This window comes from Paramisgurnus dabryanus, chromosome 21 (assembly GCF_030506205.2).
Source record: "Paramisgurnus dabryanus chromosome 21, PD_genome_1.1, whole genome shotgun sequence".
NCBI lineage: Eukaryota > Metazoa > Chordata > Actinopteri > Cypriniformes > Cobitidae > Paramisgurnus > Paramisgurnus dabryanus.
In genome coordinates this window covers 21,540,519-21,561,589 of record NC_133357.1, presented here as the reverse complement: position 1 = coordinate 21,561,589, position 21,071 = coordinate 21,540,519, and the positions used below count along the sequence as shown (strand labels likewise).

At 37.6% G+C, this 21,071-nt stretch overlaps 1 protein-coding gene across 1 annotated transcript in view; it reads left to right on the top strand.

The window, feature by feature from the left end:
• Positions 1-19,995, top strand: part of cntn3a.2 (contactin 3a, tandem duplicate 2) — a 134,710-nt gene extending 114,715 nt beyond the window's left edge. Inside the window, exons 17-23 of the mRNA XM_065286248.2 lie at positions 2,605-2,675; positions 2,968-3,202; positions 8,186-8,295; positions 8,657-8,843; positions 9,094-9,206; positions 9,545-9,710; positions 14,460-19,995. Of these exons, the coding sequence (XP_065142320.1) occupies positions 2,605-2,675; positions 2,968-3,202; positions 8,186-8,295; positions 8,657-8,843; positions 9,094-9,206; positions 9,545-9,710; positions 14,460-14,560 (983 nt within the window). The 3' untranslated portion in view covers positions 14,561-19,995. The remainder of the gene's footprint in view (positions 1-2,604; positions 2,676-2,967; positions 3,203-8,185; positions 8,296-8,656; positions 8,844-9,093; positions 9,207-9,544; positions 9,711-14,459) is intronic.
• Positions 19,996-21,071: the final 1,076 nt, after the last annotated feature.

Sequence of the window (21,071 nt, the reverse complement as noted above, 5' to 3'; positions counted from 1 at the left end):
GAGGACCGATTATGAGACATTAGAAGACAAAAAGAGCTGCTTTACCTGTAGCCTGGTAAGTAAACAAATGCTTTGCTTTAAACAAATGCATTTGTTTTTAAATGTTTTTTTAAGTTCTACCTCACGGATTTATTGTATATGATGACTCTGTACCTGTGGATATGGTAAGATGAGAAACATTTTTAAGTAATGCTTAAAAAAACCTCATGTCGCTGTCCAAGTGCTGAAACGTGCGGAGAGCCGTTTGTAAATTCTTTATCTCCTGTTTGTTACAGATAAAGTATTTTTAGAGTATACAAACCTTTTCTTACATACTTGTAAATTATTTTTTGATGATATTGGATAGCCATACATTTAAAGCAATTAAAAGCCTGCTTTTTTACTTCCATGACTAAAAGAAAACGGGTTTTAAAGGTTTTAATAAAAAAATAACAATTTCATTACAAGTGAAAAACAACACAATTATTTAACATTAATCTTAAACTGGGGATCTTCTTCCTCCACTTAGTTTTTCAGTTTACAAAGTCCGTCATCTAAATAGGGATTAGACATAGCGTCATCGCAACTGGCTTTTAAAGGGGATGATAGATAAGTCTCTCATTGGTTTATTGCACGTTACGCCCAAAATACTCCCATTACTCATAAAAAAAGGACCAACCCTTTTCGACCGTGCACTCGGCGCACAAACCATTTTTCCCGTCGTTAAATTAGCAAAAGTGGATTTGGACAAGCCAATTTAGACCATGCACTTAGATCGTTATAATAGGGCCCTAAGTGTTTACAAGCAAATCCACGCTGGTATTAATTCACGGAGTGAACTACATCATTCTGTCCCGTTAACGAGCCAGACAAAGAAAAATAAAAAAACAAACAAAACCAAATCACATCAAAATACAAGTACAAGTACAAGAAAAGAAATACAATCAATTCATACACTCTATAATACTGGGAAAAACAGTGGTCATTCCATTACAAGCTGGCAAGCAAGTTAACTCTGTCAAACACACTTTTACATGATTAATACATTGTATTTAAAACATATTTATTTATTATATAAACACTTCCATACAAAAAGAATTATAAAAATGCAAACATTGAATTACCTTAATTCCTATCCATTACATTGGAGATGTAGCATCACAAACAGTCATTTGCAGAAATTTAATATAGCGTCTTGTACAACTTAGTTATTTCCTCCGCTCTCGCTATTAACAGAAAGTATCATATTACACACATCATCTTATTGGGTCTTTTACCAGCTCCTACAAACAAACTTTACATCATGAATGCCACCTACCCCAAACATCATCCAAGCCTCACATGCAATGGATAAGTAGAAAGGAAAATGCACAATACAGAGCTTAACCCAACAGCACCCTACCAACAAAGCACTGCTATTTTACAGAGTCTATATCTGCATGTAAAACAAACGTGCATTACATACACTCAAATAAAAGCATCTCGTGTACATATAGAAAGGATAGAAACCTACCCACATCAAACAACGCAAGACATCCAGGACAAATCGGTGGCATACACGATATTGATCACCCAACGCTATTGATCACCCAACGCAGTGTGAGAAGCGGTCTACGTCATACGACGCGCCTTTTATCGTATGCAGGCGGAACTTACATAGGAGGCTTTATAATGACATCACCCAAAGCATACCATCCCACTACATTAAAGAACACACGTCTAACCGTGACAGGAACGTAATGTCTATAGTGGACATTCCATCAATGCAGGAGGCAGCTATATGTTAAAGGAGAAACGTATGCTGAAATGTAGGCAGAGGATCATATGCCAAGTGAGCCTCAGTTGGAAAAAACCTAAAGGAAAACTTTTTCAATTTTAGTACATTGTTGTCGTGTAAATCTACGTAGGCAGGAAAGCATGCCTGATGGACATAATGGGGTTTTTGATCGGTTTTGTTTTTTTGTGAAATGTGAGGTTTATTTGTAATGAATTAAACCACATTATCAGACTAGCATGCTGCAGCAGACTCAATGGTTGTCCAAGAAAACATCTGTAAAGTCACAGAAATTATGCATTTATTTTATAATTTTATAATTTTTTACTGTTCAAAAGTAGCTATATACAGACATACCACAGATGTCCATGAGCAGAAATGTTAGTTTCCACTTTATTTGCTTACTTGCTCTGAATAATTCTCAATGTTGCTGTCGCTAACCTGGACCTGGAAATTTTGGACTGATCAGAAACCCTGTGTACCCATGTTCTCATAAAAGGTGTAAAGTCAGCTAATCATATTGGAGTTTGCCATTTTGAGAAGGTAATTTACATTCGATCACAGTGAATGGCGAGACGTGTAAAGCTGTGTCTATCGATGTTTTAAGTGCTCATATTTCTCAAACGTGATACAATTTTAATGCGTTTAATGCTAGAGTGCCTCTGTGTATTATGAACTAAATTTGTGTTTTGCATTACTGTGAAGAGACTCTTGAACGCCATTTAACTCAGATGCTGCCCACAAAAGCAATAGCTTTGTTTCATTTGAAGTTTTGGATAAAAGAAACAGAAAGCGACAAGAACACATGTTTCAAAAACATTGCCATTCTTCTTTTGTTTTCCTGCACACAGTTCCCGACACTGCCCCCGCTGATGTCGGAGGTGGGGGCGGCTCCAAGTCAGAGTTAGTGATAACATGGGAGGTAAGTCATCTGTCTATATTATCACTCCCTCTGCGCGAGGTAATAGTTTGGGCTAATTAAATGGAATTGAATGGGGGTGTTTATTACCCGAGTCAAAGCCAAGCCTGTTTTCCATCTGGGCCCTTCACTCCCGTAATGGCATTCAATTCAGATTCGATTGCGCAATCATACGAGGTTCATTTGCGCTCTCGAAGGGCCGCGGATAGGATTTGGAATGGCACTGGGTGTGAACCCGAGGCTGAATCTGGTCTGTATGTTTTAATATCACTATAGTTTCATGTTTCCCTCTTAGCCTGTGCCTGAAGAACTTCAAAACGGAGACGGTTTCGGATACATCATCGCTTTCCGGCCGCTGGGGGAGGTCAACTGGACGCACGCCGTCACCTCTGCGCCGGGACAGTCTCGCTTTGTGTACCGTAATGAGAGCATTCCTCCCTTCTCTCCATTTAATGTGAAAGTCGGTGCCTACAACACCAAAGGCCAGGGACCGTTCAGCCCTGTAACAATCGTGTTTTCAGCTGAAAATGGTGAGTAAGGTGTAAACACACTTGTCAATATTTGTAGTGGATCAAAATCATTCATAAAAGTTGTCTTGAAACCAATACCCAATTTCCTGTTTTTGTCTTAGGGCAACTTTGATGAACTTTTTGTCCACTTCAAATTTGGACTAGTATATAAGTGAATATATCTACATTTCAACCTGATGTTGAACTTTTTTGCAGTGTACGCAGGTTTATTTTACACACATAGGGGCAGTTTCCCGGACAGGAATTAGACTAGTCCTAGACTAAAATAAATTTAAGAGCTGTCCAAACTGAAAACAGCTTGCACTGACCTATCTTAAAATACATCAGGGCCCTTTGTTTTTGCCTCAAAATGCACACAAGTAATGTTTTTAGCAAGGCATGTTTGTTAAAACAAGTTATATTTCCTAATTAAATTAAGGCATAGTCCTGGTTTAAGCTAATCCCTGTCCGGGAAACTGCCCCTATATACTTAAAGTCACAGTGAAATTGAAATTAAAAACTTTATTATAAATTACTTATTATAAATAAATGTATTAAGTTAAAAATATTAAATAAATATTTAATATTTATTTAAATATATACATTAAATTATTATTTATAATTAATCATTAAAAAAGTTTTTAATTATTAATTACTTATACCCATTCATATGTAAAGCACTTTGAGTTCTGCAGAAAAGCGCTATATAAATGTAACAAATTTTTATTATTATTATTATTATTATAAATACATTTATTTATTTAAAAATATTAAATAAATATTTAATATTTATTAAATATTTATTTAAGTATATACATTTAATTATTTAGCTTTATTTTACACACTAAATACTTAAAGTCACAGTGAAATAGTTAAAGTCACAGTGAAATTGAAATTAAAAACTTTATTATTAATTACTTATTATAAATATATTTATTTATTTAAAAATATTAAATAGATATGTAATATTTATTTAAATATATACATTAAATTATTTAGCTTTATTTTACACACTAAATACTTAGTCAAAGTGAAATTGAAATTAAAAACTTTTTTAATTATTAATTACTTATACCCATTCATATGTAAAGTGCTTTGAGGTCTGCAGAAAAGCGCTATATAAATGTAACAAATTATTATTATTGTTTTTATTATTATTATTATTATTATTATAAATGCATGTATTTATTTAAAAATATTACATACATATTTAATATTTATTAAATATTTATTTAAGTATATACATTTAATTATTTAGCTTTATTTTACACACTAAATACTTAAAGTCACTGTGAAATAGTTAAAGTCATGGTGAAATTTAAATTAAAAACTTTATTATTAATTACTTATTATAAATACATTTATTTATTTAAAAATATGTATTATTTATTATAAATTATTGTGAATTACTTTTCTGTAAGGTTCATTATTTTAAAAAAAATCCATGTGTCCTCATAATATGAAGTTTATTTAACTTAGTTTGAGAAGAGCATGGTCTTGTGATCCAACCAATCAGCACGAAGAGGTGTCTATAAATAGCAGTCCTTCACTTTTGTCCAATAACAGTTTTTCCCTCCTCCACCCCATCGCCTTATTCTCTAGTACATCTATCCCAGTTAAAGCTAGTACATCTATCTGAGTTAAAGTGGGGGGAGTACTCCGGGTTTGGGCTATAATTCCAAGCTCGGAGCGTTCCCCTTTGGACAGCACGCCAAAAATGCTTTATCTCATTCCGTATTGATTACATGTTAATGCAAACTCATGAACTTTAATCGAATATGCAAATCTCCTCCCCTCCTCGAAACAATCACTTTTAACTTCTGGTCATGGGGTATGGCGGATCCCAGGTAATTACCCAACTTTCAACAATCCAATCAATTCTCTAAAGACAAATTCAGCTCCAGCCCTACTTTATTTTCATTTCAAAAGCCTTTCACTCAGATATACGTCACCACCAGAAAAATAAGATAATCGCTACTTCCTTTTCATTGTGACTTAAACACTTTTTTCATTTATAGTTTGAAACACCTACGTCAACACTGACAAATGCCCAAAGCCACAAGTGACCCAGCATGGTTCTCCTGAAATCATGAGTGGCAATTTTCTGTTCTTTTAACATTGACACTCGCCGCAATTCACCTGAAATCATTTCACAAATCGAGTCTTTTGTACTTTCCGAAATGTCCGAGAAACATTTTTTCTTTTTAGCAATTACAAATGAAAGGACATACTGTAATAGCTGCATGTAATGTTGTGCTTGTAAATGTCAGATGATTTTAACGTTGAAACCTGTGAGTGGCACGCTCGGCATTTAAAGTGGCAGTGTGGGAATCTTTTAGCTGGTCAGGATGAGATGGGATTCTTTATTGTCAGTTTGATATTAGTTATTACTCAATGGAGCGACGGGTAGAAAGTGGTCTGTCAGTAAGCTACAGCATTAATTGAATTTTGTACAGATAATGTTCTTTAGTGTCACTCCACTAACCCATTACCATAAAGACCAGTCATTTACAGTTTTAGATAAAAACGTTCACCCTTATTTGTGCACTTGAGATTCAGCTTTGTAGAAAAAGTGTGATGTCCCTCTCTTATCCATCTCCTGTCTTCATTGTCTGCCAACTTTAAAGGAATAGTTCACCTAAAAATAAAACTTACCCTCATGCCATCCCAGATGTATATAACTTCCTTTTTTTATTCAGTTCAACACAATGTTTTTAAATAAATACCTGTCAGTTTATATACACCAATAGTGGGTCCAAAAACGTCTCCAAAACATACATTCATCATAAATGTAATCCAAATGTGACCAAGTCTATGACAACTTAGACTTAAACAACTTAAAATCAAAGCAAGCAGATCTGAGCTTAAAACTCAACATTGGCGGCACCTGAACCAATGAAATCTGAAAAGACTTCAACAATTTTGGGCTGTATAGGTGTTTAAAAAATAAAAATTTTGTGAACATATCCAGTTTGTGTTTAACTCCTTGCCCGGCAACCTTTTTTTTTAAAGTTGCCAGCCAGTACCAGCATTTTTCATGACTTTCACAAAGGTTTAATACCTTCCAGAAAATGTTCTTCTTAAAATATATAAACATACAATAAATCAAATAAAAAACCGACCATTTGATTTCAAAAAACTTTTTTATCAACCCTCAAAGATGGGTAGTTTCTTTAAAAACACAAAATTTTGAGCAAAAAGCTGAGATAATTTTCTTTTTGTGAAGGACTTTTGATAGAGATCAGATGCAGAGCGATCCACAAAACTTACACGGACATACAGGTTATACTTCCGGGTTTTATAAGTTGCCACCTGGTGGATAATAGCGCTATAGCGGAAAGCCGGAAATACTCGTCATTGGCAGGGAAACGTTTTCTCTTAGGGCGCACTCACACTATCCAAACCAAACCACGCTCGGGCGCGTTTGACCCCCAAAGCCTGGTTTGTTTGACTAGTGTGATCGCTCTGTTCCGCGCCCGAGCGCGGATTGGTTATTCGCGCCGCGGCCGGGTTGCAGAGGTGGGCTGGAGCGCGGATCACTTGGGCTCAGGCGTGGAAGGCTGTGGTGTTAGCGCAATCGCGCCTGAGCGCGATTCAAAAGGTGAAGACGTCAGTTGCGCGACCACTCACCTTCATCTGCCTCCGTAAAAACCTTTTGATGCGAGCAGCGGGGTTACGTGAATGTCCGAGCTGCACACGTGACAGATCAATTAAGCAATATGATGACATGTGAGAGGGCCGATGACATCTGTAATTGCGCACCAAACGACTCAGAATAAAAAACACAGACTTATCATTACGGTGGGTTCCAGTGTTAAGAGAGAGCTTTACTTCCTGCTTTTTTAAAAACAATCGCATCTTAATGACGAAACCGTGCCCGGACTCGGATCGATAAAAAGTAAAGTGTGAGTGCGTACATCTTGTGGAGTGGGGAGGGGTGACAATCGCGCTGGTGCATGGTTTGGTTTGGATAATGTGAGTGCGCCCTTAATTGATGAGTTAACTCGTCAGTGGCGGGGAAAGAGTTAACTGAAGCAGTGGTTTTAAAACTTTTTTCCTCCCAAAAAAAACATATGACATAAAACTACCTCAAACTAAGAATTTAAAGAGCACCTTATTCAATTCACAATTTTACATTTCCTCTGGTGTGCATTAGTACACGTTAAGGATATGCAAAGGTACAAATCCCAAAGTAAACGATGACGCGAGTTAGAAGCCGCGCAGGCAAAGTTGATCGATCAGCTTGGTCACCTGCATTTTCTGGCTCAGATTCGCTTTGTATTGATAAGGTAGTAAAGACGATATTAACACCTGTCAGCATTGCAATATTGTGAGCTAATCTTTCAAACATGGTAAAAAGCAACACATTTCCAGCTGAGTGAGGTATTCAGGCCAATCACAATGTACAGATTAGCTGGCAAGTCGAAGGACACTGTGCCTTTCAAAACGATGAGCAACATGTTTCGGGGGGCAGGGCATAAAGGAGCAACCATAATGTACACTATGTGGAAAATAATGTGTTTTTAAACCATGCAAACACATTGTATTACACCAAATACACAAATTAACGTTGTTTTTTGCAAGGTAATAGGTGCCCTTTAAAATAAACAAAACATATTAAATGTTATAATGTAGTGCTGTTGGTTAGTAGCCCCCCTGGCACCATCTCGTGCCCCCCAGTTTCAGGAAGCCATATACATCTAAGATGGCATGATGGAGTGAGTAAATTCTGAGACCATTTTCATTTTTCTGTGAACTATTCTTTTAAGACCCCCTTCTTCTGTTTTGATCTTTTCTGTACTTGTTTACCTCTTTTTTTTTTGAGGACTTCTCCATCTTTTTTAGTTCTTCCTTTAAAAGTCTGAATTTTTCTTCTTTTCTCTTTGCTTTCCTTCTCTTGTCATCTTCTCAGCTCTCTTCTAATAACATATTTGTTAGTCTTCTCCCTATCCTATTCTCTCTTCTCTTCTGTATTCATCTCCTTCTCTTGTCTTTTTCACTCAGAGCCCAGTGGCGTTCCTGGTGGCGTGTGGGCCAGAAGCATTTCTGCCACTGAAATTGAAGTGATCTGGCACATTCTCACCTCGTCCCCCGAAAGAGTGTTGGGCTACGAGGTGCGTACCTTCTTCTAAATGGAAATGACTCTCGGTCCGGTTTTGAAATGCATCGTGTGTATTGTCAGCGCCTGTCATCTCCCACGCTGCACCTAAAGTTCCCTCCGTACCCATGGAAACGCTCCATTCGAAAATCAAAAAGGGTGTCCTGTACCGTATGCATGGGCGACCCTCACTGCAGCATGATACAAATGGCTTCTCGTGGTCCTTTTTAAGGACACGGAGAACACATTACACAGCACATTTGTCTCTGAAACTCTACCATGTGTTAAAAAAAGTCCTACTGCATTGTTTGCTGCATTGGACATAATGGCAACACGGTGTAATATATCCGGTGCTTTCTCTCCTTTACTGGAATCAGGTGATGTACTGGGAGGATGATACAAAACCAGAGACCATGGGCAAAGTCAGAGTGTCTGCCAATCAAAACAAGGTTAACATCAGTGGCCTGAGAGGATTCACTCAGTATTTCCTGACTGTGAGTGCTTTCAACACGGCGGGCACCGGCCCCATCTCACCCACCATCAACGTGACCACCAGAAAGTCCCGTGAGTATTCGCTTAAAAGCATTGAGCTAAATATGTGTTTCTTTTTTAAATATTCAACTATAAACAACATTACAGTATAGCTATGAGGGTGCGCGATGACATCACATGACATCATTTTTGTTGCCGATCGGTTCCTTTAAGTAGGAAACTTATGGTTTAGTCCGAGATCAAATAAAAGACAGCCAGGCGCCTCTGCTGGCTTTCTCAATGAAGTCAGTCGGTTATTTACGTGCACCGTTTTCCCCCTCAGCACCCGGGCAGCCACCTTTGAACGTGGAGTGGAACCTGATTGGCTCCAAGCTCACCGTTCATTGGGAACCCGTCATTTCGCTGGAAATGGAGTCAGAGGTTACTGGGTATCAGGTAAGTGCTTCCCAGCAATGTAATCCTCCACGCCAATTTATAAGGCATTATATTCACATAACCGTATTAGTTGGTTCGGTTCCCTCGAGCATTTAGGAAAACATTGACATTAAAGTGCATATATTATTTCTCTTGTGCATTGTAATATCAGCCAGTTTAGAGGAAACAGAAATTAAAAATAAACGAATTTACACGGCATCCGGAAAATAGATGCTGTACGGTACAGCTGTGCTAATAAACACCGTGGTCTCCTACAGTGTATGATAATTTGATTTTACTTCCCTTACTGACTGAAATAGCGTGTGGTTGTTAACACCTTTCCTATTTGTTCTTTCCAGGTGTCTTACAGGAGGAACCGACATAAAGAAATTAACACGATATCAACAAACCTGACCTCGGTGGAGCTCACCTTACCCGCCGATGATGATTACATCATTCAGATCCGAGCGCTGAGCGACGGGGGAGAGGGAACCCCTACTGAACCCATCAACATCCATAAGCTTAGTAAGATTTCACTTTTCTTGCGAAATTACACGTCAACCGTTTCAGCTGGGCACCATTAGTGGCACCACATAGTATTGCAATCTGAAGACTTAACAAAGTTGGCCAAACTGTTTTGCTCAGTGGTAGAGCATTGGGTTAGCAGCGCAAAAGGTTATGGGTTTGAACACACATAATGATTAAAAAGACAAGTATCTGCAAAATTCATAAATTTAATGGATCAATGGTGTGAATTTGGACTGTGGATGTTTGCTATTTCGACCAATGGCAGCAGAGAGAGTGATCGTAACGTGCTGTGTGTAATATAATAATGGTTGAATGCTATTGAAAATCAAAGTTTGTTTTGATTTCTTTATAATATAAAATTTGTTGTTTTATTATTTTTCGTCATTTCGTCAATGCCCTTGAGAAAAAGCACCTCAATTTAATAGCCCTGCATAATGAATAAATATAAAAATTGATTGTATCATTTTTAACAACAAACCATTCTGTTGTTTTTCTTTTAATGTCTACATCATTACACAATATTACATTTTCCATGCATCGATCAACTCGCCGACACGTTTAAAGTGTATCCTGCCCTCTTATTTCCATCGCCATGACGTAAAAGATAAATATCCAGTGCCGAAGGGACATTAAACACACGGGCCTGTATAATATAAACAATGCACAGTTGACCTCATAATGTTCTCCTCTCGTTCCCCCGTGCCGATGGCGCAGGTGCAGTTTTTCGGCGTGGATGCTCGGTTACTGAGTTTAATGCGAATCTCTAAATGAGTTCTCACAGACTTGACGTGTCCTCTTTGTGCACCTTTTATTCTCCACTGGGCTAAGCAGTCTTATCTTTATTAACTAGCCCGAGCTCTGGCCATCTATCTTTGCCGGCTCGTCTCCGCTCCCCCGTGAACACAACGTTACAGACTGACACAACGGTGGAGGACGCCTTTCTCTGTGGTTTATTATAAACATTATTCATCCGGTGGTCTGCAATGTCTAGCTTTCATAAAAAAAACAATGGCTTTCTTGGTTGTTAATATTGGAAATTATTAGCAGCGCCGACAGCGAGGTTTCACAGCCTCTTTTAGCTTTAATTACTTATTTATTGGAGTAATATTCACAGCACAGAGAACATCTGCTGGGGAGTTAATGTAAAGCCATTCAGAAAGCTGGACTATCCACCTGTATGTTGATTTAGAGCTAAACACTAATATAATTATGATAGAAAACTACTTGGTTCATTATACTTCAATTACCAATTACACTGTATCTTTTGTAGTGGTGCTGCAGGCCATAGCAAGGCATTCTGGGCCTCATGACTGTATATTGCTTTTCGAAAATAAAATTTATTTTAACAAGAAATGTTTGTGGGCAATCCTGGAACACATAGTATTCAACTTCAATACATTGCTTGCCGTTTACTGTCCTACAGACCAGAGTAATTAAAATAGTGCCACTTAAGGAAAGTTGTGCCATTTTTCCTGGTGGTTGAAAATTAGGCTTTAAGCGGGCCCCAGATTTTTGTTTTCATTTATCTCTGCTTTCTTCATTTTTTTATTTATCTCACATTCAATCCCATTTTTCTCAGATTTATCTAGAGATTTACTGCAGTTCGAATACATTTAAACTCAAAAGGTTTCTCTTTAGGTTTATACATCCAAAAGACTGTAAATGTAGTCAATTATTTATTTGGACTTTATAATTATATTACAATCCTGGAACCTCTCTAAATAACCTACCAACCACTTAGAAGACCTCAACAATGCCCTAGCAACCCTTCAGAACACCTTAGCAATTCCCTAGCAACTCCTCAGAACATCTAAAATAACAATGCCCTAGCAAATACTCAAAACACCTTAGCAATATCATGTCAACCCCTCAGAACACCCTAGCAATGCCCTAGCAACAACTCAACACACCTTAACAATGCCCTAGCAACACCTCAGCACACCATAGCAATGTTCTAGCAACACATCAGAACACCTTAAATAGCAATGCTCTAGCAACTACTCAAAACACCTTAGCAATATCCTGTCAACCCTTCAGAACATCCTAGCAATGCCATAGCAACACATCAGAACACCTAACATAGCAATGCCCTAGCAACTACTCAAAACACCTTAACAATGTCATGTCAACCCCTCAGAACACCCTAGCAATGCCCTAGCAACAACTCAACACACCTTAACAATGCCCTAGCAACACTTCAGGACACCATAGCAATGTTCTAGCAACACATCAGAACACCTAAAATAGCAATGCTCTAGCAACTACTCAAAACACCTTAGCAATATCATGTCAACCCCTCAGAACACCCTAGCAATGCCCTAGCAACCACTTAACACACCTTAACAATGCCCTAGCAACACCTCAAAACACCCTAGCAATGCTCTAGCAACACGTGAGAACACCTAAAATAGGAATTCCTTAGCAACTACTCAAAACACCTTAGCAATATCATGTCAACCCCTCAGAACACCCTGGCAATGCCCCAGCAACAACTCAACACACCTTAACAATGCCCTAGCAACACCTCAGCACACCATAGCAATGTTCTAGCAACACATCAGAACACCTTAAATAGCAATGCTCTAGCAACTACTCAAAACACCTTAGCAATATCCTGTCAACCCTTCAGAACATCCTAGCAATGCCATAGCAACACATCAGAACACCTAACATAGCAATGCCCTAGCAACTACTCAAAACACCTTAACAATGTCATGTCAACCCCTCAGAACACCCTAGCAATGCCCTAGCAACAACTCAACACACCTTAACAATGCCCTAGCAACACTTCAGGACACCATAGCAATGTTCTAGCAACACATCAGAACACCTAAAATAGCAATGCTCTAGCAACTACTCAAAACACCTTAGCAATATCATGTCAACCCCTCAGAACACCCTGGCAATGCCCTAGCAACCACTTAACACACCTTAACAATGCCCTAGCAACACCTCAAAACACCCTAGCAATGCTCTAGCAACACGTGAGAACACCTAAAATAGGAATTCCTTAGCAACTACTCAAAACACCTTAGCAATATCATGTCAACCCCTCAGAACACCCTAGCAATGCCCTAGCAACAACTCAACACACCTTAACAATGCCCTAGCAACACCTCAGAACACCATAGCAATGCTCTAGCTACACGTCAGAACACCTAAAATAGCAATGCTCTAGCAACTACTCAAAACACCTTAGCAATATCCTATCAACCCCTCAGAACACCCTAGCAATGCCATAGCAACGCTTCAGAACATCTTCCATAGCAATGCCCTAGCAACTACTCAAACAACCTTAACAATATCCTGCCAACTCCTCAGAACACCCTAGCAACATGTCAGAACACCTAAAATAGCAATGCCCTACCAACTACTCAAAACACCTTAGTAACATCCTGTCAACCCCTCAGGACACCCCAGCAATGCCCTAGCAACAACTCAACACTCCTTAACAATGCCCTAGCAACAACTCAAAACACCCTAGCAATGCTCTAGCAACACATCAGAACACCTAAAATAGCAATGCTCTAGCAACTACTCAAAACACCTTAGCAATATCCTGTCAACCCCTCAGAACACACTGGCAACAACTCAGAACACCCTAGCAATGCTGTAGCAACACATCAGAATACCTAAAATAGCGATGCTCTAGCAACTACTCAAAACACCTTAGCAATATCCTGTCAACCCCTCAGAACACCCTGGCAACAACTCAGAACACCCTAGCAATGCTGTAGCAACACATCAGAATACCTAAAATAGCGATGCTCTAGCAACTACTCAAAACACCTTAGCAATATCCTGTCAACCCCTCAGAACACCCTGGCAACAACTCAGAACACCCTAGCAATGCTGTAGCAACACATCAGAATACCTAAAATAGCAATGCTCTAGCAACTACTCAAACAATATCCTCTCAACTCCTCTGAACACCCTAGCAATGCCCTAGCAACAACTTAGAACACCCTAGCAATGCCTTAGCAACACGTCAGAACACCTTCCATAGCCTTGCCCTAGCAACTACTCAAACAACCTTAACAATATCCTGCCAACTACTCAGAACACCCTAGCAATGCCCTAGCAACATGTCAGAACACCTTCCATAGCAATGCCCTAGCAACTACTCAAACAACCTTAACAATATCCTATCAACCCCTCAGAACACCCTAGCAATGCCGTAGCAACACATTTAAACACCTAACATAGCAATGCCCTAGCAACTACTCAAAAAAACCTTAGTAATACCCTAACAACCTCTCGGAACACGGGAGCAGTGCCCTACAGTAGCAGCCCCTCAAACACTTCCCTAACAATGCTCTAGAACCCACCAGAAAACCTTGAATAGCAATGCCCTAGTAACCACACAGAACACTTTAACTACTGCATGGCAACACCCGAGTACCCACAGCGCCATGGCAAGGGAGAACAGGCTCCTCTCACATTTTCTTCTGAAAATCCAGTTATTTATTGGAGTAATTTAGAAAGAAAAAGTATCTCAGAGCGTCTACTGGGAAGTTAATGTAAATCCGCTCAAAGCAGCGGGCTGTCCAGTACAGTACGCTGATTTACAGCCGAACACTGATATTCAGTAACTGTGATAAAATCACAGGGCTAATTTCATCCCTCAATTCCCAGCGATGCCCCCTTTACTGCCGTTATGTATCCTAGTTTATTTGTATTCATAAATCACAAGTTAATCTGTTTGAAAAAAGCCAGTGCCTTAAAATCTTTCTCTCGCTATTACAGGTATGAGTGTACGAGGTTCCAGAGCCTGGCGAGCCAATACCATCCCCATCTCCTTGCTTTCCATTATCGCATTATCGACAGTGAGACCGGCTTTGTGTTAACACTCTGAAGAATTGAACATCCCCCAACCAGGTCTGATTGCCCGTCCTCTTCCTCGCTGTGGGATCATGGGAGAAAGACAGCGAAACGCTTCTGAGGCAAGATTATTGATCCATCTCTCCATAGTTATCGGAGCCAATGGCCGGCGAGCCATTTGAGGAGCGTGACGGATAAACAACAACGTCACAGCGGTTGGATTTCGTGTGCATGTTACTACGGTGTATCATTGTCTTCTTGCAAACGATCCGAGACCCTAACAAGGTCTATCCGAAGGTTTTTGAACGAGGAGGGATGACTCATATTACTGCACTGAGATTTCATCTCCAATCCCTCAAAACAAATGCCTTATTTCCATGTACATGCCAAAGTAGTTAGGATCAGTATTAAGTTGTTTGTCGTGAATGATTTGTACTTCATTAGTACGTCTTTAATAACATTTAGCCTCTGCTTACTCATTCTTGTACAAGAGTCTATGTGCCTTATCTATGTTTAAGTGTACGTAAGGCTTGTCTTTCTTTGCTTCGGGCACCATTGTTGCAGCTACAAGCCGCTGGTACTTTAAGATTGTCACAATGGTACATTCTCATTATGGAGATTGTGTGTTTTGGTTTATGCCTTTCACAAGCGTGTTAACAGCAGGAGGCGGTAAGATGGTTATTTTTGGGATCTCGACATGCATAAATATAACACACCACTGGTATGCACAGGCTTGGCATCTGTTATTAGTGTGTTATGAGTCATGGGAATTAATAACACAAGAAAAAAATTAAATTCAGATAAGTGAAGAGTTTTAGGTAACACTTTTTAACAAGGAAATGCATTACAATGAACAATATAGTGTTTTTATCATTTATTAATCTTTGTTCATGTTAGTTAATGCCAATACGGTTGTTTGTGTTAGTTCATTGTGCATTAACTAATGTTACAGAATGTATTAGTTAATGCTGACATGAATATGAACTAAGATTAATAATTTCAAAGACTTTGAGGAAAAAATTACAATGACCCATGAGTTTTTTTATCATAAGTCAAGATTTTTATCTAAATCCTTAATTAACATTTCATTACTTTTCCTTTATTATATAAATATTAAATATTGTTATTTATGATTTTCTTTCATATGAAGTACTTCATATGTTGTCCTGCAGTTTCCAGGTTCTGTCTAGTACTGTATTATGTGACCCTGTCTGTGAAATCCAGGCTAAAGTCTCATAATCTAATGATGCTAATGATGAGATTTTGAGCATCAAAGTTCATTCATTGATTTAAATCTTTGACATGATCTTATTCAGTCAATATTAAAGATATCAAGGTTATATTTTCACTGAATGTTCTTTGATGATTTTATGTAGAAATCACAAAAAAATTAAAGACCACATTTTAGTGCACTGGTTTTATTTTAATCATCTGTTAGCTCTGCTGTTAACAACATCTATTATGTGACACAGTACATTATTGTGGGTTCGCACCAGATGCGAATTCAACGATTTGCACGAGTAGATTACATACAAAGTCAATGCAGAGACGCGATCAGACGCGTCCTCGCTTGGGGCGATGCGAATGACTCGATATGGGTGGCGCGTTTGCCTCGAAAACACACGCTATACGCTTCAAACACGTGCTGCGTAATATCATTGTGCCTGCTGCAGCCATGTTACGGCAGCAAAGTCCTTAATTATTAAGCCTCAAAATGAGAGTATAGTTCCTAGCCGTATCTGCCTAGAAAATCGCAACTTTTAATTTTCCGTCGGACCTTATACACTATGTAACTACAGAAGAGTCAAGTTTTTTTGGTTATTTTTTAGCACAATGCTAATGGTCTAATCAGATTCAATGGACTATGCTAAAATGAGCATATTTTCAAAAAAAGTGGAGTGTCTCATTAAACCATGTCCAGGAAACCACCCCTTTATGTTTACTATGTCTGATAATGCATTGGATGCAAGTTGTTATTTTCCTCTGTTATTATCTACAGCAGAGGTTCTCAAACTATTTGGGGTCAGGGACTCCCTTACAATTATAAAAGTTATTCAGCATATGCTTACCACAATTTGCAACCTGAATACTTCAGACTTGTTTTTACTGATAAACAAAAACACATTTCAGCTTTAATCATCTTCATTCCACGTGTGTTTTAATTTTCAGAGGGTTATTTAATTTAATTATATTTTGACTCAAAATTGCTACTTTTTACTTTTCAAATTTAAAAGCTTTTCTAGAAGCAAGACTCTCATAGTTAGCAGATGGTCCCTATAAGAAATTATGACCTTTTTAATAATAAAGCACAATTGTGTAATACAAATCAAATGAGTTTGCGGACCCCCTGGCTAAGGGAGGTCCCTGGGCCCTGCTTTGAGAACCCCTGATCTACAGTAGATGAATGAGCTGTCTGTTAACAAAAAGTCGACCTGATGCTGGTCTTTCTGTGTGCGTTATACAGATACCAGTAGAGATTTAATTGCAGCCCTATTTGTTATTCATGGGCATAGGGTGGATAGCATAAGTGTGTTGAATGCTGCAAATGTTTGTTCCATCCTACACTTAAAATGCTAAATGTTTGCTGAATGCATCTCCCCATGTCTATTGTGATTGTTGAAAGTTTTTATGTTTTTTATGTTTTAAGTTTTGCTTTGTATTTTATGTTTATTTGGCAAACATCAGTCAATAGGAATGGGAATAGGAAAGCAATGCGGCCTCTGTTAGTACCGTTTATTTGGAAGTGTTGTTGTTTGAATTATGCAAATTAGCTAATAGCATAAACATGCCTATAAAGTCACCCCTGAACACAACTTGTACACAGTTTAACCATCTATTTTTGGACTATACAGCACCCCACCGCAGCAATTTTTAAATACAGAAAGGGTGTTTAACCACCATTTATGATTGGATATTTTTAACCGTCCATAATCTAATGCTGGATTCCGACCAAATGCGGTAGAGTTGCCAAAAACGCGTTATTTGTGCATATTTGGACACCTGAACATTATGAGTTTACTCGCTTCATTTGCGCATGAAAGCCTAGAAATCCGCGTCATGGGAGGGGCTTCTGTGACTCCACTCGCTTCCTGTAATCACGTCACTACTAGAGTAAGCTCCTGATCTGTTAATGCAGCGCAAATATTCACCAATGTTCAGATTTTTCAACGTTCAATTCATTAGGAGCGCACCATCCGCGCTGCAGGATGGCTATTCGCGTATTTAACATGTTAATCACTCGCACTTGTCGCCTCTTCCACGTCTGGTGTGAATGCCACATAATGATTATATTAGGAGTTTAATTCATTGATTTAAATCTTTGAAGATATCAAGGCTATATAAAAACAGAACTATAGTTTCAAATAGTTTCGTGACTACTTCAGATGCGTGTCTGAACTGAATTAAAAAATATATATATTTAAATGTTATTTGCGAAAATGTTTGTGCAAATATTTAGCACATTCACCCCAAAAGTTTGTTTTTATTTGTTGACAGTATGTGCATTTTGGACTTTTAAGTTTACTATTTTAAGTTTTCACTTGTGATAAGTTGACATAACTTATATAATCAAGTTGAAATTGTTTAACTCAATTTGTGAAGTTAAAGTAACTTAAAAATATATGTTGATTTGACATCACTTTTTATGCTGCGTTTACACCAGCCATGGTAGAGGCGGCAAAAACAGAACATTTGAATTCACTCGCTTTATTCACACGTGAAATTCTAGTCATTCAAGAAATTCACGCGGAAATTTGCGTCATGGGAGGGGCTTCTGAGACTCCGCTACTCTGTTCACTTCCTGTAATCATGTCACTACTACAGCAAGGTCTTGATTGGTTAACGCGGCGCAGAAGTCCGCCAAAGTTCAATTCGCTTACCGCGTGTACCGCGCCACAGGATGCCTAATCGCATCTTTGCATTGACTTAACATGTAAATCACCCGCGCTTGCCGCCTCTACCGCGGCTGGTGTAAACGCAGAATTACAGTGTGGGCTGCGGCACTAATTCGAGTCCACTTACCAGATGCTCCTCAGGGTCTTTATTAGCTGAATCGGATGTGTTTAGGAAACTTTGGAGCGAAAATCTGCTTACAAGCACTTGAAATGTTGAGAAATGCTTTAGGAACAAACTATTAATTTGTACACAGCACAATTATTAAAAAAACATACAGCTTAACTATTTTTTTGCCAAAACACATGAAGGGAAAAATGAGGAACCTGAAACGCTTCGGTCTCTTTTAAGTCATTTTATGATTTGACTGATCCTTGCCTTGAAGTAGAAGCCATTAACCGCCCTATTAACTGATAGGTCACCCTGCAGGGGCTTTTGACCAAATCTGCAAGGTAATAATAGTTATCAGGACAGACTAGAGATAGATGTTAGATGAAGAGCATGTCAAACTCATTTATTTTATTCACTATTTTCTGTGTCATACTTGTATTGGAGACCAGAAGTACACTTTAAGCGCATTTGTAAGACACTCACTTACGAACATTAGAGAAGACGCCAGGGCAATGTTCAAGGCCACTCGCACAATCGACCACGGTTTTGAATTAAAAGGTCAAATATAAAGGAGCATAAGAGGAAAGGAAATGAAAACACGCCGTCTTTGAGAGAGAAAAGTCGCATTGTCCGCGTCGACTTGCCGTACAATATAGATGTCACATCAAACTCTGTCGAAGCTCTTGGATGCTTTTGTGTCCAGGATGAAGGCTGCTGCATGATTTTGATTTAACCTTTGATAATGGCTGCTGACATTTAGGTGCCTGTTGGGACTTTTGTGTATTTTGTTCTGGATCGTCAGACCATCTTTGTGGATATTATTCATATTTTGTCTTCAGAGTTGCTTCAGAGTTTTTCATCTGAGATCCTTAAGTGCTTATTATAAATGTATAAAAAAGATAGATTAAAAATAATTCATTGGTTTATGTGATTGCTTAAAAAAAAGAAAAAGTGATTTGTATTTTGTAAGTATTGTTTGGTTGTATGAGTTCATCAACATTGTAATGGCTTTTTTGTTTTTAAAAAGGGTCAAGTGTTGTGCAAAATAGGCTTTTTTGGGTACAACAAAAACAGAAATTTGATTTGCAAAAAAGTCAAGTTAATTTTTCTTTCTCTTTTTCTGGTTAAAATAATGAGACGTTCAAGATGAACTTGTGTTTTAATGTGTTAAATTCATCTGTGTAACAACACTTGACCTGCTGTTTTGATATCTCTGTATTAATACATTGCTTTTCATCTCTGTGAGATGATGTACTTGATCAGAATACTGTTTTCATATTGGAAAGATTTTGACTCACTGTGTATAGTTACGCTGTGCATGTTGATTGTTTAATGTGTGTACATTTTCTAAAACAAAATTTAATAAAATCGCTTATTGGAGATTTACCTCCATTATGTCAAAAGCCTGAGAAATGTGTCTTATGTATTAGATTGCATTATTACACAGAGATCTATAATGCTTGATTCTGATTGGTTAGAAGACAAATTTGTTATTCCCATAACAGCCTGCGACTAATAATTCACCGTGGTAACACTTTATTTTACAGTGCCTTTGTTATGTTACATGTAATTCTTATAATAATATAGTAGTATGTTTAAACAGTAAATGATGCATACTTACATGCAACTAATCCTAACCCATAGGCCCCATGTTGTTAATTACTTTAATGTATGTAACAGTGACACCTTAAATTAAAGTACACAACCACTCATCCAGGTACTGTGATACATCTTTACCGGTGCACTTTAATACTTTTAAGTCAATGAAATTTAAATATGCATACTTATTAACATGAGATTGTATTTAAAAAAAGTTTGAACTTGTTTGAATGTTTCTTGGCTTAAAGCCACTAGGTTTGCATTTCTTGCTAATAACACATATTAAATCAATATTTCATGTTCTCCCTGTCAGGATTATCTTATGTTATGAGCAATGCCTGCATTATGGAATTTGCATTTTAAGTAAAAAATTACTAAATAATTTATCTGAAAGTATTTTTATATTGAACCATCTGTTTATATTTTCTTTAACCCTTCATGATAGAGTTTAGACATCAGAAAAATATCAGTCTATACTCTACTGTGGAAATAACATATAAAACATGTGACACGTGACATATAACATGTGACATTTGACATAAAACATATAACATGTGACATATGACGTAAAACATATAACATTTAACATAAAAATTAATCTAACATAACATATAACATAACTTATAACATATAACTTATAACATAACATGTAACATAACTTATAACATAAAATATAACATAAAATATAACAAATTATAACAAATAACATAACTTATAACATATAACATAACATGTTACATAATATATAAAATATAACACAACTTATTACATATAACATAACTTATAACAAAACATGTAACATAACTTATAACATATAACATAACACATAACATAAAACACAACTTATAACATATAACATAACTTATAACATAACATGTAACATAACATATAACATAACATATAACATAACTTATAACATATAAAATAACATATAAC